This window comes from Henckelia pumila, chromosome 3, assembly GCF_033568475.1.
Source record: "Henckelia pumila isolate YLH828 chromosome 3, ASM3356847v2, whole genome shotgun sequence".
Classification (NCBI taxonomy): domain Eukaryota; kingdom Viridiplantae; phylum Streptophyta; class Magnoliopsida; order Lamiales; family Gesneriaceae; genus Henckelia; species Henckelia pumila.
Window position 1 is genome coordinate 179,530,523 of NC_133122.1, and position 27,632 is coordinate 179,558,154.

The following is a 27,632-nucleotide window of genomic DNA, read 5'->3' on the forward strand; positions in this document are numbered from 1 at the left end:
TAATGATTCAATTAGAAGATCTAAAATAAATAATTTCTCAAACAATGATTGAACAAATCACACTCCCATCCTAATTAGTATGTTATTTTCAAATAATAATTGTATAGTGTTATTATGACAAAAAAAGTTTAGATGATGTTGAATACTTCAATTAGATGACAGCTCAGATGATTTCTACTGCTAAACCACCATAAAATTAGATTGCCCTTTGCTACTCTAGCTTCTTTCCTATTCTTCCTAATCATCTTCTTTCAACATAAAATAATAAACTTAAATAATTAGGTGTGGAATATTTATCATATAAACGACCTTTCATTATTATTGGTGATTGATGTGGCCTCGAATCAAGATTCCCACAATTATGAAGTTTTGAGCATTTAATCAGCAGTAAAAACACTTCGAATTAAATCTCATAGCTAGCGTAAAAATAGTGGAATATAAACCAATTTTTGACTCTATGGTCATTCTTTCGTTCAAAGACAACCATGAACTATGCATAATATATCTGAATAATATAATATTATGAAACAAAAATACGCAATTGTATCGAACAATTAATATGATTCCTTTTGTCCTAGAAAAACATAAATTAATTGAATTTGTTGTATCGTATATATCATTTGGGACTTGTGAGGTTGCATAATTTGGACAAAAAAGGTTAGCCTATAATGCAAATAAAATGACGAAAACTACACAATACCTTCAGATAAATGCTGAGACAACAACATAGTACCCACTCTAGCTCACACCACACTTTGAAAAACAAAAAAGTGTATTAATTAGTAATTACCGACACATTAAAACCCAAAATTAACTCTAATTATGTGATTATTATTATATAAATATACATACCCTTGGCACCATTTTTAATCATCAAAGAAATAGATCATCGACTAGTACTAGTGGAAACCATGCAGCTGCTAAGAATCTTGATTCTAATTCCACTAGTACTACTAGTGCTCCTCCTTTCCGCCACCGTGCATGCACACAACATCACCCACATACTCGCCGGAGACCCGGACTTCTCCACCTTCAACCACTACCTCACCGTCACGCACCTGGCGGCGGAGATAAACCGCCGCCGCACCATCACCGTGTGCGCGGTCGACAATGCGGCCATGTCAGACATCCTCTCCAAGAACTATCCACTCTACACCATCAAGAACATTCTCTCCCTCCACGTATTCGCCGACTATTTCAGCTCCAAGAAGCTCCACCAGATGCCCAAGGGATCCGCCACCACCTCCTCCCTTTTCCAGGCGACGGGGGAGGCGGCGGGGACGTCCGGATACGTCGATATCACCGACATGAAAGGCGGGAAAGTCGGTTTCTTACCCGTCGACAGCAGCGGAGATGATCAGCCGATGGCGACTTTCGTCAAGACCATAGGAGATTTGCCGTATGATGTCTCCGTCATCCAAATCAGCCACATTCTGACTTCGCCGGAGGCGGAAGCTCCCTCCTCCGCCCCCACCGACGTGAACGTGACGTCGCTCATGGCGAAGCAAGGCTGCAAAGGGTTTTCCGATCTGATACGAGAGGAAGGAGCGGAAGACACTTTTCTCCAGAGCGTCGTCGGAGGGTTGACGGTCTTCTGCCCTTCCGACGACGCCCTGAAATCTTTCATGCCCACCTACAAAAACATGACCTCCGACGGGAAAGCTTCGGTGGTCCTGTACCACGCCGTCCCCACCTACAATTCCCTCGGCATGCTCCGATCGAGCAGCGGGTCGATGAACACTTTGGCCACCGGAGGGCCGAGCAAATACGATCTCACCGTGATTAACGACGGAGACAACGTGAAGCTGGAGACGAAAGTCGACACGGCGACCATCAAAGGAACTCTGATCGATGCTGATCCTCTGTCGGTTTTCAAGATCGACAGGGTTTTGCTGCCGAGGCAGCTGTTCAAGGCGGATCCCTTGTCCAAGTCGAAGAGTGGCGCCGATGCTCCGGGTCCGTCCAGCGACGGCGAGGATGCGGTGGCGGACAAAGATTCGAGCGATGACGGAGGAAGAATCCGCGGTGGCTGCAGGTTTGTGATGATGATCAGCGTCATGAGTTCTTGTTTCGTGGTCGGAATTTTGGCAACCATTTTTTAAGAAGAAGTTGTTATTTTTTGCAACCATTATTTTTTTTTTAAAAAAAAACAAGAAAATATATATATTATGATGTAAATTGGGTTTTCAATTATGATTCTCTATATTGTATGTATGTTGAAGTAACATATGTGGAAATATATATGATTGAGTTGGCGGGTTTCTAGCCTTCATGAAGGCTCTCTTTTGAATTTTATGGAATGAAAATCTATGCTTATTATTTTATTTATTTATTAGTATGTGAGTGTAGGAGTACTGTATGTTTTGCTTGTCTAATTATATGGTCTATTTTTTAAAAGGAAAAACCAACAATAAAATAGAGATGAATTTGGAAAAGTTGTGTTTTTGTTAATAAATAAGTTAGTTTTATTAACCTCATATTTTATTAAATTATTTGTTATAAAAAGACAAGATAGAAGAAGACTGATTGATTTATTAATTAAATGTACCATTTTTTTTTAAAATTCGCAACTAGTAATTAATTCAACGGACATTGAAGGACACATGCAACCAAAGAAAGTTTAGTCATATCAACTTAACAAATCTATATCAATTTTAATATATTAATAGAATAAATTTATTTATTTTAATATATTAATAGATATAAATTTATTTTTATGAGATGAGAACTACAGCTTGTGCGTATTAGTAAATTCATTGGCTAACACAATGCCTGCAAAATGTAAATCAGACTAGTCACGTAAGATGCACATGACAAACTATGTACAACATGCTCGGTAGAAGGAACTTTAGACCAATACTAACCAAATACTCGCCTACTCGATCAGTTAAAGTCATTGACAACCTAGATCAATAAACTCGAATAGAAACAAATAATTATTAAAGTAAAAATAATTTTATTTAATTTTCCAAAATGGAAAATCTATCAACAAATTACATTATTTTTTAGTCACAAGAAATTATTTAGAAATATATTTTTTAAAAAATATATAAAAATTTGTAATCATTTCGATATGATTATGAAATTTATTTATTTTATCATATAATATGAATTAATTTGATTACCTTAAATCTATAATGATTTTTGCATGACGCTTTTTTTTTTAAATTTTTTTTGTTATTTGTAATTTAAATACATCTATAAACTATTTGTACGTAATTGAACTTAAAAGTCATATTTAATATAAATTGAGAATTTGGCTCGCCAATAAATCCGAGATTTAAAAAGTAGTTGCATGCCGCCATAACACAACATCACCAATTTTGAAACAGAAGTTTGATAAACGACTTCTCCCCTTCGATTAATCTCTCTTCGCCATTGAAGATTGTGTGCAGCCATTCTCTCCTCGCGCGGTTTCTTGATCTGCTGTTGTTTTTCCCAACGACTCCGCAATTCTTGTTCTTCTGTGAGTTGGTAGATTGTAATTTACAACAATTCTTGATCAATCGAGTTCTCGTATTTGGTTTACAGTTTGTGCCAATCTTGATTAAACCCTCTTTTGGGCTGAAACTATTTTGAATCCCATCAGAATTTTGGTTTGGGAATAATGCGGGTCGTTAAATTTTGACGATTAGTTGTAAAAACCGCCCTTCCAGTACCCCTTTTTCTTTTGCTTTGATGTGCGTCGTTTGATGTGATTAAATGAGATAGATATGTTATCGAGACTTGTGAAACTCTGTTTTTTGATATAATGATCAAAATCCATTTTTCAGATGAAGATGAATCGCCACAAGAACGCTTGAAAGTTGATCATTTGGGGACTCGGTTAGCATTTCAAACTATACATCTCTCTGGGTGAATGGATTTGTTGGTTCAAAAGGTGTTGTCCGAGTTTGTTGGTTCAAAAGGTGTTGTCCGGAAAAATGAATTAGTCAGAGCAATAGCAGATGTGTTGTACTCTCTTGACTATACAGAGACAGGGAAGATGCTAGAGGACGAGTCGGGAATATGTTTGCACACCAGTGAAGTGAGGTCGTTCATACAGCAAATTCTTAATGGTCAATGGGTTGAAAGTGTCGCGACGCTACATCAAATCGATCTGATGGATGAAACTAGTATTAAGTTGGCATCTTCTGTCATATTGGAGCGTGAATTTTTCGAACTTTTGGCTGGAGAAGAAGTCATGGATGCTTTGCAAATTCTGAGGTCTGGGATGCTACCACTTGACAAAGTTCGTGAGCTATGTTCCTTCCTTGTGTCTCCCTCTCGGATGTCAGCACATGGAACTTTAGGCCAAGGGTTGAGGCTCTCTTCTCGTAAAGAGTTGCTGGAGGAATTGAAAGCGTTGCTTCCCCCGTCGGTTATGTTTCCGGAGAACCGATTGGTGCATCTTGTTGAACAGGGTATTGAATTCCAAAATGAGATGTGTTTGTTACACAACTTACCCATTGGAAAGACGTCATTGCTTGCTCATCAAGATTGTGGAATGGACCAGATTCCCAATCGTACCGTGCAGGTTTGTTCCTTTTGTATCATTTGCACTTGTCATAAACAAGATATTATGTATGTTCTCTCAATATTGTGAAAAAATCAGTTTTCCCCTGTACTTTTTCAACCATGGATGCAGGTATTACAAGAGCATAAAGGTGAAGTATGGTTCTTGAAATTTTCACACAATGGGAAATACTTGGCCTCTTCATGCAGTGATTGCCTGGTGATTATTTGGGAGGTAACACAGATTTTGGTTCATTCTTCTAAGCATAATACACAGATTTTGGGCAATGCTGTCCGTCCAAAGGCTTCATGTTATTCACACTTGTGTTACTTTCTGTAGGTTGAAGTTGAAGGGCATGTTTCTTTGAAACATAGATTATCTGGTCACGAGAAACCCGTAACGTATATTTCATGGAGACACGACGACAATCAACTCCTTACATGTGGCGAGGAGGAGACAATTAGACGTTGGGACGTCGCCTCTGGCGAATGCCTACATGTATATAGGATAAATGGCACCGAACCTCATCTCGGTCTGGTCTCCTGCGAATGGGTTCCGGATGGGAAGAGCATACTTTCCGGTGTTAATGACCAAAGGATCATGATGTGGGATGCGGAAGGAAAGGGGTTAGAATTTTTAGCGGGGCTTAGAACTATGAGGATTTCTGACCTGTGCATCACTTCTGATGGGAAAGAACTCGTAACTGTTTGTGACAAAAACAAGATAATTTTGTTAGAGTTGATGACGAATTCCGCAAGAATCCTAGTAGAGGAACAACCAATAGTTTGTTTCACACTATCTGAAGACAACCAGAGTTTGCTGGTTAGCCTACTGGATGAAAGACTCAAACTTTGGAATATAGCTGCAGGCACCAACGAAATCTCGACTGAATTTAGGGGTCACAAACGCACTCGATTTGTGGTGCGGTCTTGTTTTGGTGGTGTAAAGGAAAGGTTTATTGCCAGTGGAAGCGAGGATTCACAGGTTTATCAGTGTTCTTTACTACACAAATTAACATGCTATACATCTCTAGTGTCATAGTTACTTACAGTTGGCCTCTGTTTCCAGGTTTATATATGGCACACAAAGGTGTCGTCTACGCCCATTTCGAAGTTGGTTGGGCATACTGGAGTCGTGAATTGCGTTAGCTGGAATCCGGCAGATCCCCAAATGCTGGCTTCCGGAAGTGATGACCGGACGATACGCATATGGGGCGTGACGCCTGAAGCTACGACGAAATGTTCAAATAATTTTTCTCAGGAAGCATCAACATCCAGAACATAGAAAACTTGGATGTAATTTTTTTTTTTTCCTTTGTTGATACCTAGCAATACTACTGGTAAAAACGAGCTGTTTTGGCGAATTTTGGCAAATGTGATTTTCATGCGAGAATGGATTTTTTGTTTCTCCCAAGCCCAAAGGGATGCCACGAGGGTTCCATTTTTTTTTTTTTTTTTTTACGTGCATCACAAAAACAAAATGCCTTGACAAAATCTAGCATGTTTTATTTTTATTTTATTTTTAAAAAAATTTAAATTCGACCATTTTTTCGTAAGTAATGCTATGACTTGAACAAATGTGTATTTTCTATTTGACAAAAATAAAATATAATAAAACCATTCTTAATTAAAATTTATATTTATAATAATATAAAAGTGTGTAGAGATTCTAAATACTGTCGTATAGTCTTTTTCCTTTTCCCCTTCCAAAGTTATCTTTGAATTATTTCAATATTGATATAAAATCGATGCACTATTGTACTATAAAACATGAACAATATAATTAGAAAAATTTCTAAGAGGTGATTGTTAAAATTGGAAAGCGGTAATACGATAATTATTGTAATTAGTAGGGTTCAAATGAAAATTACTAAAAAATTGTCAAATGAGTATTTAGCGACCGGTGGACGGTGATTTTGTGAATTTGTTTTTAAAAGTTTGGATTAATTTTTCATCGTTGATTTAGTGAATTAATTTCTTTTTCCCTGATAAATTTGACTTAATATACTACTATTTAACAATTAAAAAAAAAGAAATTGGATTAACTTGGTATGAAAAATAAAATAGTGAGGAATAAAATGAATACTCATGAAATTACAAATTTATGTGTCTACAGATACTTACCGGGGTTCAAATAAAACCTAAAACAAAAACCAAATAATTTCAGTGTCAAGTGTACGGAATACCCAATTTCCTCTTTTCTCAACACAATCTATCTGCAGTGGGAAGAAGAAAGAAGAAGAAGAAGGAGAAGGAGAAGGAGAAGAAGAAGAAAGGTGTTTGAGAATCAGAAAGAATGGCGAGTAGTTCATCCGCCGGGGGGATAGGTAAGAAGAGGCAGAAGAAAGGCAGAAACCCCCAAGAGGTCACTAACGTGGCCGAATCCACTCGCATTCAAATCGCCCAGATTCTTGAACGTTTTAGAACTTCCGACGATGAAGGTGATTAATATTTTATGATTCTAAGAGACCAAATCCCTTTTTTTTCTATTCCATTTTTCTGTCAATTCCGTTTCTTGCTATTTGTTATATTCTTGTTATATTTCGTTTTCTCTATTGAGGCCTCTTGAGTTATTGACTGTATCTTGTGTTCATCGATGTACTATATTTGCTTTGTTGTCGAAATTTGTGAAATTATCCACATTTTCCAACATCACTTACCTGCTGAGTACTGGCTGGTCTGTCTCTTCTCAGTGAACATAATTATAATTTGCTTAGTTGGATTATTACTTTATAAAGTATACCTTTGTTTTATCGCTTCTAAATTCATCTTTAAGCATGCCATTGTTAACTTATTTGGGCTACTATTACTGTGTTTCTTGTTGGTTATTCCCTGTTATTCTTTCTACTTGTGTTAAAAGCTGCAACTTGGTGAGTTCTCTGCAAGAAAATGATTTAGATCTCGATTTTTTTTTACAGTGTATACATTTCAAGAAAACCTGACAAATCGTGAGCGAGCTTCAGTGCATATGTTATGCAGGAAAATGGGCATGAGTTCTAAAAGTTCTGGGTAAGGCTGCTAGTAAGCTGATATGCGTCCTGATTATTATGACTTATGCCTCTAAAACTTTCGGGGCTAGCCTCTTCGTTTTCTGAAGAATGACGCTCAATGTAGGCGGGGGGAGCAGCGACGTGTGTCTGTTTATAAGACCAAAAAGGGATTGGACACGGTTAAAGGGAAAGAAAATGTTGTTTCTTTTAGATTTTCAAAAGATACAAAAGATGTTTTGCAGGATTTGTTTTCTCGCTACCCCCCTGATGATGCGGAGGTGGCTGATAATAAACATGTAGAAAGCAGTGGAACAAACGATAGAGTGAGAGGAAAGAGAGATGATATCTTTGCTAAATCTCAGATGACCAATTCTGAAATTGCAAATAAGTTGGAAACACTTGCTTACAGAATAGAGAAGGACCCAAACTTGAGACAGGTCTTTTTCCTTTGTTCGTTTTGATTCTTGCACCTTGTGGTTCTGCTAGTATTATCACGTTTAACTGCAAATATCACATCTAGTTATTATAATTACATTACACAGATTGCAGGAAAGAGGTCCAAGCTTCCGATTACACCTTTCAAGGATGTTATTACGTCCACAGTGGAGTCTCATCAGGTTGTCTTCTGTTAATGTTGAATTCTGTGCAATTTTAATGTTTGTATAGTGATGATGCATTGATGTTTCCCCTGGGTGGTGAATCATGTTAGTATGCATTATGCAATCATGACGGTTACAGTTACAAAAAAGAATCAAATGTTGAAATAGCTGTGCACAACAGACTCTAGAACTAGAGAATAAGTAAACTTTTAAAATCAATTGTTGTCTGGATGAGACCTCTGGTTTTCACTTTTCTGGCACTACTAAGTTTGAACTTTTTTCTGCTACACAGACTTCTTTGCCATACTCTTGGAGATCCTTTTTGAGTTCTCTCATGTTCCTGCTATCACTTATCCCTAATAGATTATTTTACCTTTATCTTGAGAAACAGGTTGTGCTGATTTGTGGCGAAACTGGATGCGGAAAAACAACACAGGTTGCCAATTTTTTTCCTAGACTTATTATTATTTTTCGTCTCCTTCTCTAAAAAAAAAAAACCACAGTAGCAGCTAGTATAAGTTATAACGCAATTTCATGGTTTGTTCTGTTTCTCTGGTTCTTTTTCCCCCTTGCTTAATGGTGCATTACTTCATCCCTTAGTAAAGTTAAAGGCGTGAACACTTTAATCCCTGTCTACTATTGTTCCTTTGGATAAGTGGAGCAGAATGCAGATAATGGATCTGAAAATTGGAAATAAATCTAATCAGTCAGTTAAAATCCTTGTCCAAGTTCACGTGGTCCAATATATTGGGTGCATTGCTATGCTTTGTAAGTACAATAGGAAAATGATATAAAGATAGCCCTACTTCTTGGATGAGGTGTAAGTTTTTCAAGTCATAGAATAAGAGAGGCTTAAAGACAAGAAGGCAATGGTTGTTAGGTTATATATCATGAGAGCCTATGTGCTTGGGGTAGCTGCGAGCTACCTGTTTATAACCCTGACGTCGGTTAAACCCCGACAAGCTATACTCTAATCGATAGTGGCTCCAAGTAACAGTGGTCAAGAAGCATTAACTTCTCAAGTTTCGAAGCTTGTAAATTTCCCTTTCTGAGTAACTTTTTTCTTAATGTTCTTGTGTATGTTCTGCTGGAGAGTGAGATAAAGGAAGCGTTTAATTGGTTCTAAAACAAATAGTCTTCTACTTGGAAATAAAGTTTAAGCTGCATGTTATGCCTTAACTATGACTAAAAATACTGTTGTCTCAAACTGGGGTTGGAGAGTACCTCATTCACTATTTGTCTTCAAGTATCTTATGCAATTGCATAAGTGAATATGATCGTCGTCAAAGTATTTCAGGTTCCGCAGTTTCTTCTGGATCATGCATGGGGTAAAGGAGAGACATGTAAAATAGTTTGTACGCAACCAAGGCGAATATCTGCCACATCAGGTGATATTACAATCTGTTTATGTCCTGACTATGCATATGTTCTTTTTATTTTCACTTGTTAGTAAATGCCTGACACCTTATTTCCAAGCGCAGTGGCTGAAAGAATTGCATCAGAAAGAGGTGAAAATGTTGGAAATTCCGTGGGGTACAAGGTACTCCATGACCTGGCAATTCGCTCTCTGGTTACTGCTGATAAATTAACAATATGCCTAGTTTCTATATGTCTCAACCCAGTTTCAATATTCCGATATTCGTAGTCTCTATATTCTCAACCCATTTCCTGGACTTCATTTAATTACCTAGCTTACCAAAGATTGTGAACATCTGTCATATTCTGATTCTATATGATTGTGTGCTTCTTGTTTTTGAGCACACTACTTATTTAAACGCCTTTTGGACTTTCATGAACTAAACAAAACATGATCTACTGATGTGGCAATTATACACATTACCGACTGCTAAGAACACCAAATCATGCCATTACAGACAGTAGTGGAGCAAATAGACAAGCAAATAGCAGCCTGCTGCTATCTGGAAATTAGTGGATGTTCATCTATTACCTAGGCTGTCAATGCAGGAAAATTAAGATTTAGAGCAGAGGAACTGAAAAACTATATGTTACTTCTAGCAAATAGATGTAGAATTGAAAGGTTGCCTGAATTGCATGTTATTAGAAAATAGAAAATAGAAAGTATGTTGCTAAGAAAAAAGGGGTATATATGGAAATTGCGATAATCCATCTATTCCTTTCAAGCATCATCATCTTGGTTTATTAATGCTCTTGTATCTTATCACATTTTCCAATTTTGTATCTACATGCTAGTCAAGCACACTCATAATGACTACTACATGAACATGCTAGATACGGCTGGAGAGCAAAGGTGGGAGACATTCATCTCTTGTATTCTGCACCAATGGAGTGCTGTTGAGGGTTTTAATTGGTAAAGGAATTGGCAAAACAAAGAAAAAAGATTCCAAAAAAATGTCAAATGGGATCTCTGACATAACCCACATTGTTGTGGTACTGTTGTCTTTTTTAACTCATCTAAATTTTGATTTTTACCTTCTTTCCCTGCATCTGTTGATTGTATGTTTTTACCGTTTTTATTAATCGGAACTAGACTATTTTGCTTTCTACTATTTTTCATGGATTTGCTTGTAATCTATATATCTGTTTCATGCTTCAGTTTATGAGCTGCAACATATTGCATAATTAATTAATTACTCTCATTTATAGTTCTAACACCATCAAAATTGTTCGAGGAATTCTCTGAATTGTTTTCTTTGGAGCGTTTAATTTCATCCAAACTTCTGATAAAAACCGTCATCGTGGAGCTATGGTTTACCATTATTCTAGTGCTCTTAAAGCTTTTACAGCTTGCTGTTTGACTTGCAATTATTCTAGTGATTGGCCTTGTGCAATTTAGTTACTGAAAGCCAGTGGCGAACCAAATTCAAATTGACTTCAGTATGATCTAGACTGATTTTGACTCGTTTATATGGAAGCAATTTTACCTTCTTTCTTCAATTTTTTCTGAAGTTTCATATTATTCTAAGATTGGATGTCTCTGCCAGTGTTCATACCGTCTTAATAAATCATAAAAATTTATCAGATCTATTAATCATACTTTATTTGTTTTTGTTTTCACGTGTAGGATGAAATTCATGAAAGAGATCGCTTCTCTGATTTTATGCTGGCAATAATCAGGTGCCTTGCCTACTATAAAAGTTTTCATTTTAGATTGAATTGCCAGTTACTTGTGATGGATTGTTTTACAATATTTTGCTGTTGGTATCCCGTATCCTATCAGTGATTAATTTTTATAATTAAATATCGTTAGTTCTTTACTGTATAGGCGGGTGTTAATTTGAAAGGCCTATTACATGTAAATTTATTTTTGTGTGCGTCTCTTATGCTAATTAATTTTTCTGCTGATTCTGATACTTTTTTCTCCAGAGACATGCTACATTCATATCCTCATCTGCGTCTGGTTAGTACCTTATAAGGGTAAATCTTATTTTACTTGCAAAGTGTCGGCCTTTTTTCTAAGTTCATTTCATAATTGCAGTGTTGCTTTGGCTCAACTGATCTGATGGTTTGTTCACTTTGAACAGGTTTTAATGAGTGCCACAATTGATGCAGAGCGATTCTCGAAGTACTTTAGTGGCTGCCCAATTATCCAAGTCCCCGGGTTTACTTATCCTGTAAGTTTGTTCATCCTATGAATTCAACTTAATTTACTTTTATGATAATAATATATAAATGTTCTCTTTTAGGTAAAAGCTTTATACCTAGAGGATGTACTATCGGTTGTACAATCAATGAAAAAAAATCACGTTACATGCTTGACAAAAGACGAAGACACGGAGAGCTCAATACTAACCGAGGAATACAAAATCGCTCTCGATGAGGCTTTTGACTTGGCTTTGTCAAGTGACGAGTTTGATCCTCTCCTTGAGTTTATATCTTCAGAAGGAGATCCCAAAGTCTTTAATTACCAGCACTCCAAAACTGGAGAAACATCTCTAATGGTATTTGCGCAGAAAGGAAGAGTTGCAGATATTTGCATGCTTCTCTCTTTTGGTGTGGATTGTCATTTACGATCCAAGTCTGGAAAGACTGCTCTAGATTTTGCTGAACAAGATAATCACAGTGAGGCTGCCGAAATTATTAAAACACATATGGAGAAACCATTGTCCTATACAGATGAGGATCAAATATTTGTCGAGAAGTACTTGGCCAATGTTGACCCTGAGCTAATTGATTTTGTGCTCATTGAAAAATTGCTGAGGAGAATATGTGATGACTCGGAAGACGGAGCTATTCTCATCTTTCTTCCGGGTTGGGACGACATAAATAGAACAAGAGAGAGGCTACTAGCTAGTCATTTTTTCAAAGATTCATCCAAATTTGTAATTATATCTCTTCATTCTTTGGTGCCAGCAGTGGAGCAAAGGAAAGTCTTCAGACGGCCTGCTCCAGGATGCCGCAAAATAGTTCTGTCAACTAATATAGCTGAGACATCTGTCACCATTGAGGATGTTGTTTATGTTATAGACAGTGGACGAATGAAAGAAAAAAGCTACGACCCTTATAACAATGTATCCACTCTTCATTCTTCTTGGATTTCGAAAGCAAGTGCAAAACAAAGAGAGGGACGCGCAGGAAGGTGCCAACCAGGAATTTGTTATCATCTTTATTCGAAACTCCGGGCATCTTCACTGCCTGATTTCCAGGTTCCCGAGATTAAGAGAATGCCAATAGAAGAGCTATGTTTACAGGTACTTATTTCATCTGTATATGCGATGGAATGCAAAATATGTTTCAAAGATCAATGTATGATGCAATTCTTTACTGTTGGCTTTGTGACTTTCCTAGGGAAGAGTCACTGTGGGCTTTTCCTTCTTTATCATTCGTTGGTACCATTAAATGAAGCTAAATGTAAAGATAGGGAGAAAAAGAAAGTGGCTGACTTTTGCAGATTTTTCTGCATCAGGTTCCTTGTATAGTTTTCCAAATAAGTCGGTCTCAAGTTTATGTGATATATTGCAATTTTTCTTGTTTTTCCCTGGCAGGTGAAGCTGCTCGATCCATCTTGCAAAATAGAAGATTTTTTGCAGAAGACATTAGACGCTCCAGTTTATGAAACGATACATAATGCAATCACTGTTCTTCAAGATATTGGAGCGTTTACGCCTGATGAAAAACTTACAGATCTTGGGGAGAAGCTTGGATCTCTGCCAGTTCATCCATTAACAAGCAAGATGCTATTCGTCGCTATATTGTTGAACTGCCTTGACCCGGCTCTGACATTGGCTTGTGCTTCTGATTATAGAGATCCATTCATTTTACCCATGCTACCTGATGAAAAGAAGAGAGCTGCAGCTGCTAAATTGGAGCTGGCTTCATTTTATGGTGGGCATGGTGACCAGCTAGCTGTTATTGCAGCCTTTGAGTGCTGGAAAACGGCCAATGAAAATGGTGATGGAGCTAGATTTTGTTCTCAATACTTCATATCGCCAAGCACTATGAAAATGATTTCAGGAATGCGCAAGCAACTGGAGGCTGAACTAGTGCAATGTGGTTTTATATTAGAAGATGTCTCTCGTTGTAGCTTAAATGCACGGGACCCAGGAATTATTCATGCTGTCGTTGTTGCTGGTTTGTATCCATTGGTTGGAAGACTGCTTGCACCTACCAAAAATTGTAAGAGAGGTATCGTGGAGACTGCAGGTGGCAATAAGGTTAGGTTGCACCCCCATTCGACCAATTTCAAGCTATCACTGAAGAAATGTATTCCTGAACCTCTAATCATCTTTGATGAGATTACCCGTGGAGATGGTGGATTACACATTAGGAACTGTACTGTGGTGGGTCCACTACCATTATTATTGTTGGCCAAAGAGATTGTAGTGGCTCCCTCAAATGAAAATGACGATGAAGATGAAGAAAGTGACTATGAAGATGTTGATGCTGATAGTGATGAAGATAAAACAGAGAGTTACGATTTACCAAATATTCAGCGTGGTGAGAAAATCATGTGCTCGCCTGGCAATAGTGTTAAAGTTGTCATTGATCGTTGGCTTCCTTTTGAGTCGACAGCTCTTGATGTTGCTCAAATCTACTGTCTGCGAGAGAGACTTTCTTCTGCAATTTTGTTCAAAGTAATTTTCTTGCTACTTCACTTTTTTTCATTGCATTTCGACTCCCAGACTTCTAACTTGAGGTTGAATTAATAGAATCGTTCATGTTTCATAACACAGTTTGCGTTCTTTGTAGGTCAGAAATCCTCGAAAACTACTTCCGGAACATCTTGGTGCCTCTTTATATGCAATAGCCTGTAGCCTATCGTATGATGGTATGTCTGGGATCACTTTGCCACTGGGGCTTGTTGATTCACTCGCATCAATGATTAGTGCTGCTGATATTGGTCACCCAAATCATGGGAAGAAAACGGGGATGAATCAGTTGCCAAAACACAATCCCATGTACCATGGTAGGCAGCAGAACTTTGCCTCGGATCATCAAGGAGGTAAATCCCTTGAAACTATAATTTATGTGGATAGTAAGAAGCGATCTAAATGCTATCATGCCGGAACCTTTATTGTCTACAGGTAGCATGAATAGAAGTCAGAAACTTGCACCACAAAATTCTACTGCGGTGGCACATGAATCAGTTATTTATGGGACTCCTCTTTCAAAGGGAAACTGTTCTAAGCGGCAGCGTGACAGTGGACTTAGATGATCAACTGAGAACCAATATGGGACTCCTCTTTCGAAGGGAAACTGTTCTAAGCGGCAGCGTGACAGTGGACTTAGATGATCAACTGAGAACCAAAATAGGCTCATTTACAAAAACGTAGAAGTGCAAGAAGCAGCTTTCCTTGCTTCACAAACTACAAAGCCAGAATCTTTGAACCAAGAATGGGGAGCCTCTCAACGCATGTTCTACATTGACTGATACTAGCGTTACTTCACTTGATACCAAATAGAACTCAACTATATGATTGAATACATTTAGCAGTTAAACTAGTTGACACTGATTAATGCAGCAGGTTGTTTAAATTTATAGCATTCTCTCTACATTTATCCACATTTATTTTAAAATGATCTTCTCTCACTAAAGAACACTTGACACAGGTTACTTTTTAAAAAATTCAGATTCATGTAGGATCATTGATCCAATTCTCCCTTAATGCACTATGCTGCTATGCAGCATGTTGTTTCAGTCATTGCAGTCATGTTTATTATGTTCGAACTATACAAAAAGAAAGTTGAATGGTTGTGAATATAGGAGCCACTTTTCGTGTAATCTGTCTCCTGTGCGGCGACTAAATCCTAGTAAATAAGAAGATAATTTTACGTGCTCCCGTAGCCCAATGCATATATTTATAGATCTTGACAATTCAAAATAAATTTTGCAAATAAAGAAAATGGTGAGAAAGGTGTTATGCCTATTCCCTAGTTTGTTCATGTAGTTTTTGGCAATCATTTGCCAGATGGTCCTTGGGAGTTGGAGCGAAGCTAATGGGGATTCAAAAACGTACGTCAAACGATACAATTTACTGCGTACTTGATACATTTACCCCTCTTGTTAAATAAAATATGTTAAATAAAATATGGGTGAGTTGGGTTGATAGTTTTTCAACATATCAAATGGTAGGTCGACTTATGAGTCTAATGGTGGGTTATGGATCAATCCATTCCAACCCATCAAATCACACCTAAACCCGTTTGATTGACCTGTCTGCCACCTATAATAAGTGCAGGGTCGTTCCTGAAAAAAAACGAGGCTCTGGATGATAAAAAAAACTATAAACTGTATAGCATTAACTTGAAAACTCAAATATATAATAATAATAATAATAATAATAATAATAATAATAATAATAATAATAATCATCATCATCATCATCATCATCAAAATAAACCTTGATATGTAATTATGAAACTAGTTAATAGAAATAATGTTTTACATAATTTCTTACTATAACTTATTAAAAAAAATCAATATTATATAAAATGCACTTACTTGTAATTTTTATAAAAGAAAAGTCATTAATTTCATTGTTATATGAAATATCCTCAATTTTTTTCCCATGCAAATAATCGTAAATAATTTAATATCTCTTGACTCATTGTTATACTCAAATAAAATTTTAAAAATTTTAACTTGAAAAAGCTTCTTTTTAGGCCACAATTTTATTATAAATTCTCTCGATTTAATTTAAAATCAAAAGTAATTCAAAATATATAAACAAAATAAGATCATAAATAAATAAAATTTTTTACTTGTATGTGAGAGGTGCACACTACGAATAATTGAAGATAGAAAATTAATGCACACTACGAATAATTGAAGATAGAAAATTAAATTTGATAAACCTAATTAAACGAAAGAAGTGACTAAATTATGGTTGTAAGTGCTTGTCATGACTCATGAAGATTTATTCTCAATTATTTTATTTTTTCTTTAATTCACAAAAACTATGGATATTATAATAATTTAAAAAAATAATTGGGATCCATTCTTAAAATGAGACCTTAGGCGGCTGCCATGATCACCCTCCATAAGGACCGTCCTTGAATAAGTGGGTTGTGTTGGTGTTTTCCAACCCGTCTAAAAGTGGACCGCGATGCCTCATCGTACCTAACGATGAGTTACGACGGATTATGGATCGTCCCGCCTCGTTAGGCTGTTTCGACACTTTTATTTATCACCCATATTCTAGGCTTTTTTTTTTTAATTCCAAAAAAAAAAAAAAACCATCACCCACACCCACATTTTAGTTAGTTACTTTTAGAGAGTGTGCGTTCGAATTATTTAAACAATGCATATTATTTAATATCCTATTCTTCTATTTACGAACACACAATATATTAGATTTAATACATATATATTTCATAATTTATTTATATTTAATTAAAGTTTGGTAAAAAAATCTTTTGATTTGTAAAATAATTTATTTGATAATTTTGTTGGTACTATGATGGGTTTAATATAATTTTTTTTAAACAACATATACGAGTCAAAAGTAATCAAGTCACTAGAAGCAAACACAAACACAGAAACTAATTATAAGTGTAGAATTTGGATCAACCCGTAGAGGATCTTTGGCCTAATAGCAGAGGTGAGGCTCCGAGACCCAAGTGGTGTTTGGTTGGATATGCTTTGAACGTTTATATATGCCTTTTTCTTGTGTGAGTTCAATCTGATCAAGTCTTCATATGTTTTGTTCTATTCAAAAGATAACTTCTACAATACAGCGAAACACCACTTCACATACCTATCAACTGGAGACACAGGTGTATATATAACAAAAATCCACCAGTGCTACATGTCTCTTAAGCTTTGAATTCTTTCTATGCTCTACAATTTAAGAAGATTGGATGATTCAAGCACGCTCACGCGCGCACGCACACACACACACTTTATCTTTTTTTTACCTTGTTACTTATCGAACTACCCCTTGGAGAAGATGAAACAGTGGAACGAGTTGTGAAGCCGGTCAGCTTATGCTCAGCCATGTCTCTGCCGAAGGCTTTCATCACATCCGCCTTGAGTTCCATGTAGCGCATCTTTTTCGTTCTTTGTTCTTCTGGCGTACCCTTCTCCAGCAGTAGAGGGCCTAGAGTGTCGTCCTCCAACAGTCTGTCAAGAACTTCCGAGCAGTTGGGGAAGTACCGCCGCCCTGTCTCCACTGCCATTTAACAAGAATTGAATCTTGATTCAGTGAGCTATAATGTACATGGATTTTCAGATGAAATTTGCTTCCCAAGATTTACGTCAATCGGCGGGGAAGTGAATGTATGATGCTTTAAGTTCAAGAAATACTTTTGAGGTGGTGTTCTTACCAGTTTTTTGCAGGGCTTGCAACCTCTGCTGGAGCCTTTTAACTTGCTCAGTCGGTATTTCATTCAAATCCACCTCTCTGAAGTTCCCATATGAACCTTTGGATGCCGAAAGCCCAGCAAACTCCAGAGTCAAATCTGCATGTGCTATCTGCATAGCTAATCTTGCTTCCAGGGGAAATAAGGATCGTGCCATTGCAACTGCCAAGTAAACACCAATTTTATTATGCACCAACACATTCAACTATAGATGGATAATTGGTTGGCTATCGACGCGGAATACATGCAAGCATCCGTTGGAGCTGGATGAGTAATGTATAAGCTGCAGCTTAAAAGTTTGTAACTGTACAACAATCAGATCATCATATACCAATCATTACACCACATCGGTAGTGACACGTGACTATGGGACATCTATTTCTACTCATCCATACCCCACAATTGGCCCAACTAGCCCTGTCCCTGATGCATGTTTGTGACCATTTTCCAGGAAAAATATGATATGACAACACATATTGACTTAATAACTTCTTGTTACCTCTATTCTCAAGAAGAAGAAGCCTCATGTGCAGATCATCGGCGACCATCATGGATGACATTGACACATTCCCAGCCAATGGATTCCTGCACATCTCTCTCGCTAGCATATCTACACACAATCGGTCTTTATTCGTCTCCTGGCCATGCTTCATCGCCTCGTTGAAATCCTTAGGACGCGTCAACCTCCTGCATATCGTCGCAGCTGTACGTCCATCCCACGTCGTATCAAACACAGATGCACCCTCGGCAAGCAATCCAAGAACTATAGATGGGTCCTTGCGTCTTGCAGCAACATGAAGTACAGTGTACCCTTGAGAATTCCTGAGGTTAATATCAGCACTCTTCAAGTTCAAAACCTCATTCATAAGCTTAGGATTGCAATATGCAGCAGCATAATGAAGAGCACAAGCTGCATCTAAGGTGATGTCGGATTCATCTAAAAGCAACTTCACTAATTCAACGTCATCAGAATCGAGCGCTTTATGAATTCTCCTGATTCTCTTCTCATTCAACGAATCCACTACGATAGAGTCTTGTTCTTCTCCTTCTTCTTCTTTCTTGGAGTGGACGCAGAGTGATTTGACATCGGCCAGCACCTCATGGGGCAGCTCCTTCTCCATGGCAATACTGTCGAGTTCTGACCGTGCTATTCTTTGGACACAATGTGCAAGAAGTTGCTTCAACTCACAATGAAATGCCACCATAAGAATTGGAATCACATCTTCCACAAAAGCTTTGTCAACAAAATTAAGAAGGCGTCGCTACAAGCAAACAGAAAGACAATTATCAGAATCCACATCTCGGTAAAAAGGTATATTAAGAAAAGATTTTAGTCACCACAGCATTCAGAGACTAGCACCAAACCGACCTGAACAACCACCACAAGTTCTTTAATCTGAAATGTAGCACAAGCATACATCATCTGCACAGCAAATTCGATGGCAGGACCGCAGGAATCATGAGCACAAGATTCATCAACACAGGTTGATACCTCGATTGGATAAGCCTTAATCTTTCCAGTATACAAATAACTCAAGACTATAATGAATGCTTCGTATCCTATTCTCCCATAAGGCACCAATTCAGTCATACTATACTTCGGTTTTCCTTCCTTAACAGATTCATCACTCACATTTTTAAATCGTTTGTGAAAAAACTGAGACTGTGACGCTAAAATGCAGCGATGAACACCCACAGTTCGCCCCTCGACTTCTATTTCAGCATCACTGTAGTCAAAGTCACCACCAAGCAAGAGCTTCTCAAGGCCGGCGCTAAGTCTACTCAAACTCAACAATTCGAGATTCGTCCCCACTTCGGAACTAGCAGAGGAAGATATATTGTTGCTAGTAGAGCCATTTGACAATAAAGAATTGGAGGCAAAGCTCAATGATGAATTGAGCTCACTGCCATAATCCATACTATAAGGCTTCTTTGGATTTTATTTACTCAAAATCAGATTGTTTTTAATAACATAAGGCCAAAAAAAAAAAACAAGATTATAAGCTCCAGCACTCCAAATTCCTCAAAACCTCAACAGTAACCCAGGCAACACGCAAGTCAACGCCTCAATCATTCATCACCACAAGCTACACAGTGATAAGCCGAACCATATGCAAAGACAAATTTCGACTTTTGGGCCCACACACAAACTCGTCAGCTCTCCTAGCTAGCAAATCATTCTCTAAAGAATGAAACTTTTCATCACAATCCTTCGTGATTGTCACAGTAAGCTTCCTGCAAATTTCAAGAAATAAGAAGCGCAAGTCAACGGAGTTAAAACCCACGTGAAAGGTGAATAAAACACAATCTTCCCAAAACTTCCCAGAAAAGAAGCCGCCAAATTCTACCAAGTTACCTGCAGTATATGTTCAAGAACCAAGAAGTTCATGGGTTGTGGTGATAGTTGACTTTGCTGAAAAGGGTCATGTATACGGTAACTAGCTACTTCTGTTCGAAAATGGGAACGAGTGGGTTTCTGGGAAAATACAGAGAAGATCGTACGGATCAGGGCTCGGATTCGGAAGCTACTGTGTTTGTTTCTTTGCTCCAATCAAGCAGACGGGCTTTGCTGACCGAATCCAACCTTTACTCTTCTCTCTCTCATCTCCAAATATAGAGGTAATATTACAACTTCTATATCTATTATTATATTTAAATTGGGATGTCTGGATACTTTGAACCCAAAGCTCTTGCATTGGCCGTTTTGTCGCCAAATTCTGAAAAGAAGAATGGCAGAGCAATATTTATTTTCGTTTGATGTCGCATAAAAAAAAAAATGTATTTCACTTTATTTTTTTGCAAATCAATGCTAGATATAACTCAATTATGATATTATATCGTATTCTAACATAATAAATAATTTTTTTAAAAAAAAATCAAAAACTCATTAAAATTTGAGTAACGGGGTAAATTATTGTTTGATGTAGGACTGAGATACCGAATCAAAATATCGACTTTTCGGGATACCATACCGAAATTTTTTCGATATATAGACATTTTTTTTGGTATATCGAATTTTTTTTCGGTATCCATACGATATCAGTATGGATTTTTTTCATATCAAAATTTCGAAATTTCGATATTGATACCGGTATGAATTTTTTCATATCAATATTTTGGATACGATATACCGAAAATTCATCCCTAGTTTGATGCAGCTGATAACCCACATATCAAATATATTGTATAATAAACAATCACACTATAAAAACTTCTTTTGTATTTCTATTATATCTATAGTTATTATTTATTATATTTTTATATATATATATATATATATATATAGAAGTCTTTCTCTTCATTAAATAATAATTAATTGACGTCTTTTTATATTTAAGTTGTTTAATTATTATTTTTTAGATTATACTAATCGAGTAATTTCATATATAATACATTGTATGAATTTTTTTTAAGAAAAATAACTAATAAATTAATCAAGAATTAGCTATATATATTGGATGTCCTTCTTTTCATTAAATCTAATATTATCTTAAAAAGTGTGATTTTAATTGTGTAATGTTCACTGTCCTTTTGTCAATATTAAAGATGGTGAGAGTTTAATTGTGTCATGCTCATTTTGTCTTTGTGTCAACATTAAAGAAGGTGAGTGCCTCTTAATTGCATTCCTCTAAATTTATTTCCAACTTATATTCAACAAAATATAGTGCAATATATTTTTTTTGCAATATTCATATGAAAATTCATAAAAAATATTTATGTAAAATTAGTTAATACTATAATGATTAATGTTATAATATTTTTATAATTAATTCAAAAAAACTTATTTAAAAATATATATAATAGAAATTTATAATTTATTTGTGGAGATTTGAAAATTAATTACATAAAAATATTTATTTATATAATTATGATTATAAAGTTTTTTATTTAAAAATAAAAAATATATATTTAACAAATACATAAAAAATTAAAATTTAATGGTGAACAGTAAAATTATTAAATAACACGATAGATAATAATAATAATAATAATAATAATAATAATAATAATAATAATAATAATAATAATAATAATAATAATAATAATATTTTTAAATTTACATTGTTCAAGTAAAACAAAAATTTATATAGTTAAATAAAAAAATAAAAAGGACAACTACTTTGTGAGATTTTTAACCAAAAACATGGATGATACAATATTAAAGTAATTGAAGTAAATTAAAAGGTTAGGTATTTTGAAATTGATTTCAAATGTAAAATATGCATATGAATTAATTCTATCTTTTTTATATTGTTGATTAATTATTTTTTCTTGACACTCAACGAGGTGGACTTGGATCGCTTACATACTTGCATCGTTCTCATCGTGTCCTTTTTGTCATGCTTGGAGGTTTTCTTACAAACCTCTGTCGTTTTGTTGGGCTTCTGGAAAGATTAGGTTGTACTTATCGGTTACTCCAATAATTTTTCAAGATTTGTTCAAAGATGTGTTGTCTTCTGTTCTTTTGTTTCGTCAAAGTATCTATTTGTATAATAATATATTTTCATTCACTTCTTTCGGTATTCGGTTTTATAAGAATGTATTTTTGTTGAATCATGGGGTGTATACATTTTGTGTACAAGGGTAAGTGTTTTATTAATTGTCTAGCTCATAATCTTTCAAGGACGGAACGTTCTATGCCTGATTTTGAAGGAAGATCAGTTTTCTCCCCTCCCTCTTTTGTTGTCGATGTAACATTGTAAGATTTGATGCGATGAAATTAATTTACTTTCTTTTCTTTAAAAAAACTTCAATATATAATTGTCTATATTAGTACCCATGATTTTGAATATTACACCACATCTTTCATATATAATTGAATTGTCTAATTGCGATATGTATTTCTAAGTTTGTTATGTAGAAACTGATGGAATAATATTATTTGATATATACCCAAGAATGAATACAAGACGTGTTTATATACACCTATAAACTTAAGAAGAATAAAAAGAAATATAATATACAAAATATACAAAAGATAATATAAAATATATTCCAATATGTTATACCTTATTCTTTTTTATTGACCTATTTGAACTAATAATTATTTAACATGTGTATCATGATTTTGAAATAAATTTTTTTATTTATTAATATACATATATTTTACTTATTTAAAATTTAAATCATTTTAATCCTAACATATATGTATATGCATGTATATGTTGGCTTCTTTGTATACCATTAAATTTTTTAAAAAATATATCATTGTATTAAATCAGAAACCTTATGTTTGAATTTATAATTTATATATTTATGTCAATACAATATTTAAAAATATTATTTACAATTGTGTAAATATAATTTTTGAATAAAAATATGTTAGTTTACATAATAATTGAAAATACAAAAAAATCAATTTGATTCAAAGAGTTAACAAAAAAATAGATTTAATTTAACATCTTTCAACAAAATTTTATGATTTTCGTATAATTTTATTAAAAAAACTCATAATTTTAATTTGGTTTTGATTTCAAACTATTGTAAAAAAATTAGTGATTTAAAAAAGTATTCGTACCTTATTTGGCCAAAAAACAAAAAAATTCCAAAGATAAAAATAATATTTAAATAGTGAAAATATAAAAATACATTTTGAAGATAAGATAGAGTGAGATAGAAAGGAGAGGAGAAAGAGAAAGAGAAAGAGAAAGAGAAAGAGATCAAAGAAAAAATTTGTACGTGAATTATGAGTTTTAAAAATCAATCCAAATGTTTGGGTTTGATCAAAAAAAATTATTGATAATTTATAGTTTTAATTTATGCATTAATGTTTTTAAGTTAATGAATTCAATGAATTTGTTACAAGTTTATTGAAATTTTGAATACTACTGGTAGACTTTTGTAAAAATTTTAAAAGTTAAGGTCGAATATCAATTGACTTTTTAAAACTCTAGGAAAGTCTATTTTGAATACTGTTAGGCTTTTATAGAGAATACAAAAATTTGAATTGAATACCCGTGAATTTTTAAAATCTACAAAATAATTAAAAGTAATCAAAATTCCTATATTGAAATGAATAATATAAAATAATTCGACATGTTCACAATGATCAGTTAACCTTCATATAGGACAAGTATAATTAAATCAAGGAAAACATAAATTAAATTGAAAATAAAGCATTGTCGTGTTACAAGGCTTGTAGTAATTGTTACAAAGACGTTATCAAAACTTTTGGTGGATTTAATTGCGAAAATTGTGTTAAGATCAATATAAAAGGCGTCATAAGGTACTCACCTATGTTAAACTATATATAGATTCTTAATCAAAAAATTTTAATTATTTTGTGTATACATTCTCACAATTGATTTTTCAGGTATCGATAACAATAAGCGTCCAAGATCAAAGTGAAACATCCAAATTAAGTGACATTGTTTGAAGAGACGTAGCAGTTTCATTAATTGGTTGTTCAATTGAGAAATATATCGACACAAACAATATGTAAGTTAATTTAAAAAATTTATTCCAATATTTCTATATTTATCTTATAGTATTTCAAATAATTACGTATTTTTTATTGTAGCAACCATGTACATTGGAGCAAATAAACATATTTTATCACCCAATAAAATAATATCACAAGTTTCTTTTCAAATTAGACAATTCCATCTCATATAAGAATGGGACACTAAAAATAATTGGATACAGTTTCGAGAAACCAGAACAGTTAAAAATAAACGTTACAGATAATAAGAAACGAAATACTAATAACATCAATAAAATACAAACTGGTGATAAGAGAAGAACAAACGCAAACAAAACGACAAAATCTCATAAATAGAATCAAAGTCAGTCATCTCCAAAAAAGTTATCACAAAGATTCAATATGATGAGAATATTGGTGATTTTAATGGAAGAATTAAGAAACTCAAACAAAAAAACAACATAGTTATGGCCAAAAAGTGAAAATTAAGTGGCAGAAGAATTAATAATTCTTTTTAATATCGAGAATTTAGAATGAACACCATGTTTCTTTTATTCAAGCTTCAATGAACAATGAAAATTTTGCTTCTCCGAATAAATCTACATAAATATTTAATTTCCCTTAACTTCTTATAAATTTTGCCTTTTCAGATCGTATAACACGTGCAACGTACGTCGTACTTACTAGTTAGATTATACTAATTGGGTTATATTCATAATAATTTTTTTATAGAACTTTTTTTTAAAAAAATATCTAATGAATTAATCAAATATTAGCTATATCTATTAAATATCTGCATTTGTTCATATGGTTTGATTACTTCAACAAAAGAAAAAAAAAGTGATAAATTATACATTTTTTTACTATGCATTATTTCAAGTAAAAAGTAGAATAATAATAGTATTTTTAAAACATATATCGTCTTTTCTATGTTTTATAACCAACAATGATTTGTACTTACTTTATCTAGCCATATTTCTTCTATAATTGGTATCAAGAGTCAAGGTCCATATTCGATTCTCATTGATTATAATAGGTTCAATTATTGAGATGAAGATCTTTTGATTGTAATAAGTTCAATTATTGAGATGGAGATCTTTGCATGCAATAATTATCCATAATGTACATTTTAAAAGATTTGAGTTGTACCATTAACATAGATCATAGATTTTGATAAACGACAATCGCTTGGTCCTAAATTTTGTTTTAATGTTATTAATTCAAATTGATTTATATATGATTAATGTTTTTTTTTTCAATATTTTATTAACACTTTTTATTTGTTGGATGCTGAATGTGTGTAGGACCGAACTCTTATCGTTTTACCAAAATTTATAGCTGGTGGTAATAGTGCAACTCAAATATTAACCGCACAGCAGCTCAAACGGCATGGTTCGATCAATCTACCTAGCAATGACAATTATTGTATCCTAAAAATCTCTCTCCCAATAATTGCACTCCTTGCACTCAATGAGAATCAAAATTGTTAGAATCTATTCTCCAAAAGCAATAAATTGTGAGTACCTTTTCAGCATAAAATAAGACACACGGTTGTTGGATCTCTGACTCGATCTACTAGCAAGTTCCACAAACAAATACCACGAACAGTGATTTGTTCCTTTTGCGGTCGTCGAAATATTGCTAGAATATTTCGATCACGTACACACCTAAAACCCTTGAAAATTCTGACGATTCTCCAAGAATTACAACATAGAAAATATTTGGTTGTGTGTATTTTATGTGTCTGTATTATTCATGTGTCTGTCAACTAGGGACTAACTATATTTATAGGACACTAGTATGTCCTGACTAGAATTCTAGTCCACCTAAAACTGTAGATTCTCTTTGATATATCAAATATTTTATATCAAATAATATATTATGAGATAATATTATTGATATATCTAATCTTTGAATTGTGATATAATTAAAATATCAAACACATTAAAAAATCACAATAATATCTAATAACTTCCACTCATATACATTTTGACTAAGTGACTATCACTCGCTTCAACACACTCTCTTGTATTATATTGGCACATTATTTCATACAAAGAATAAAGCGTGCGACCGAGCGAGTAAAAGAACCTATGAGCAGCATTATATTTAGTCATCACCAAACTAACATAACCTTTTAACTCAAGAACTCGCTGCGTACCCCAAGTTACGTAACCACACCTAATCAAAAATCTCTGATCCCTCAATATTAGAGCATACTTGACACTCTCGAGATTATTTATATAAATGTGCTCATGACTATATCGAACCTTGATTTTTGATTTAGTCGACATGCTTATGAGCCATATTATATCAGTGTGTTACCAAATAAACTTTTTCTCGTCCACATGCCAATCAGCTTGGACTTGACCACTTTTCTAGACATGTTCCGACATGCCGAATCAACCATGACCATTAAATACATGCTAAAGTAGTGTCATCAAGCTTACTCCAGAGTCCCTAAGGGCAAAAAATAATGTAAGGGATCACTGTAGTAACCCGAATCTAGAATTAACAATTAAGTCGTAATTAATCAAGTAATCATGTTTTAAGAGAGGTAAAACATGATTAAGGGATTTTCAAATGGGTTTAAGGAATTGAGAAATGGATCCAAAACAATCAAAATTATTCCGGTAAAAGCTTTGATCTTCAAGTAGATCGGAAGCTCCGAAGAGGGTTCAGAAGGTCCGAACAGATCGGAGCCATAGTTCCACTTTGAAAGCTCACGGTATGTTTAATTGGAAGCTCCGAACTGCGATCGGAAGCTCCGATCGTCACCAAATGCCAGTTGTCCTAAATATTATGTAAGCAATGATATCATCGAGATCGGAAGCTTCGATCGGACTGTCGGCAGCTAGCCTCTAGAAGGAAGGACACGTGATTGGCTAAGAGAGATCGGAGGTTCCGATCGGATCGGAAGCTGCGAACGTGCGATCGGAGGTTCCGATCGTTGTCTATAAAAATGGTTCCGAGGCTCATTTTCTCTCGTCACTTCCCTCTTATCTCTCTCGTTCCTAACTTCTTTTAGTCAGTTTTGGGGTTTTATAGGCGTTTTATTTGAAGACCAGGGGTGGCGGAGCACTACGGGGATAATAGCGGAGTTGTGTCCAAGTTTTGGGTACTGTCGCCATCAGCGGGCTGACGAAGGACGCATGTATAACTTTGGATCCTTAAAAATATTAGGGAGTATGTAGTATCTTAGTTAAGACTTTTAAAGCATAATAGATGATGCATGAGTATTTTGCATTGTAGTGCTGGATGATAGACCTGGAACCTAGATGAATGCTTCTAGGACTGCCTTAGTAAGGTACGTAAGTATTGACTGAGATTGCCAGCGGGTTTGCATGC

General features: G+C 34.8%; 4 protein-coding genes across 5 annotated transcripts; 3 read left to right on the forward strand and 1 right to left on the reverse strand.

The window, feature by feature from the left end:
• The first annotated feature begins 894 nt into the window (after nucleotides 1–894).
• On the forward strand, nucleotides 895–2,277 carry LOC140892314 (fasciclin-like arabinogalactan protein 2). Its single transcript, XM_073301162.1, has one exon. It carries the CDS (start codon nucleotides 912–914, stop codon nucleotides 2,100–2,102), a length of 1,191 nt encoding a protein of 396 aa, XP_073157263.1. The 5' UTR covers nucleotides 895–911; the 3' UTR covers nucleotides 2,103–2,277.
• Nucleotides 2,278–3,859: 1,582 nt separating this feature from the next.
• Nucleotides 3,860–5,779, forward strand: LOC140890067 (WD repeat-containing protein 26 homolog). Its single transcript, XM_073297823.1, has 4 exons — nucleotides 3,860–4,516; nucleotides 4,628–4,729; nucleotides 4,835–5,479; nucleotides 5,564–5,779. The coding sequence occupies exons 1-4, from the start codon at nucleotides 3,860–3,862 to the stop codon at nucleotides 5,777–5,779; spliced, it is 1,620 nt and encodes a 539-aa protein (XP_073153924.1).
• Nucleotides 5,780–6,650: 871 nt separating this feature from the next.
• LOC140886646 (DExH-box ATP-dependent RNA helicase DExH6) lies at nucleotides 6,651–15,041 on the forward strand. 2 transcript variants are annotated; one of them, XM_073293342.1, is made up of 15 exons: nucleotides 6,652–6,935; nucleotides 7,413–7,503; nucleotides 7,609–7,921; nucleotides 8,027–8,101; nucleotides 8,475–8,519; nucleotides 9,381–9,471; nucleotides 9,565–9,623; nucleotides 10,334–10,492; nucleotides 11,127–11,179; nucleotides 11,429–11,462; nucleotides 11,587–11,676; nucleotides 11,749–12,753; nucleotides 13,048–14,136; nucleotides 14,252–14,504; nucleotides 14,587–15,041. In XM_073293342.1, the coding sequence occupies exons 1-15, from the start codon at nucleotides 6,791–6,793 to the stop codon at nucleotides 14,715–14,717; spliced, it is 3,633 nt and encodes a 1,210-aa protein (XP_073149443.1). In that variant the 5' UTR covers nucleotides 6,652–6,790; the 3' UTR covers nucleotides 14,718–15,041. The 2 variants fall into 2 exon arrangements, with proteins under 2 accessions (XP_073149444.1, XP_073149443.1); XM_073293343.1 differs by lacking the exon at nucleotides 14,587–15,041 and having other exon boundaries at nucleotides 6,651–6,935; nucleotides 14,257–14,461.
• A 2,144-nt stretch (nucleotides 15,042–17,185) lies between these two features.
• Nucleotides 17,186–20,686, reverse strand: LOC140887720 (BTB/POZ domain and ankyrin repeat-containing protein NPR1-like). Its single transcript, XM_073295158.1, has 5 exons — nucleotides 20,220–20,686; nucleotides 19,233–20,098; nucleotides 18,363–19,125; nucleotides 17,828–18,025; nucleotides 17,186–17,673 (listed from the first exon to the last, which is right to left on the reverse strand). Exons 2-5 carry the CDS (start codon nucleotides 19,779–19,781, stop codon nucleotides 17,405–17,407), a joined length of 1,779 nt encoding a protein of 592 aa, XP_073151259.1. The 5' UTR covers nucleotides 19,782–20,098; nucleotides 20,220–20,686; the 3' UTR covers nucleotides 17,186–17,404.
• Nucleotides 20,687–27,632: the final 6,946 nt, after the last annotated feature.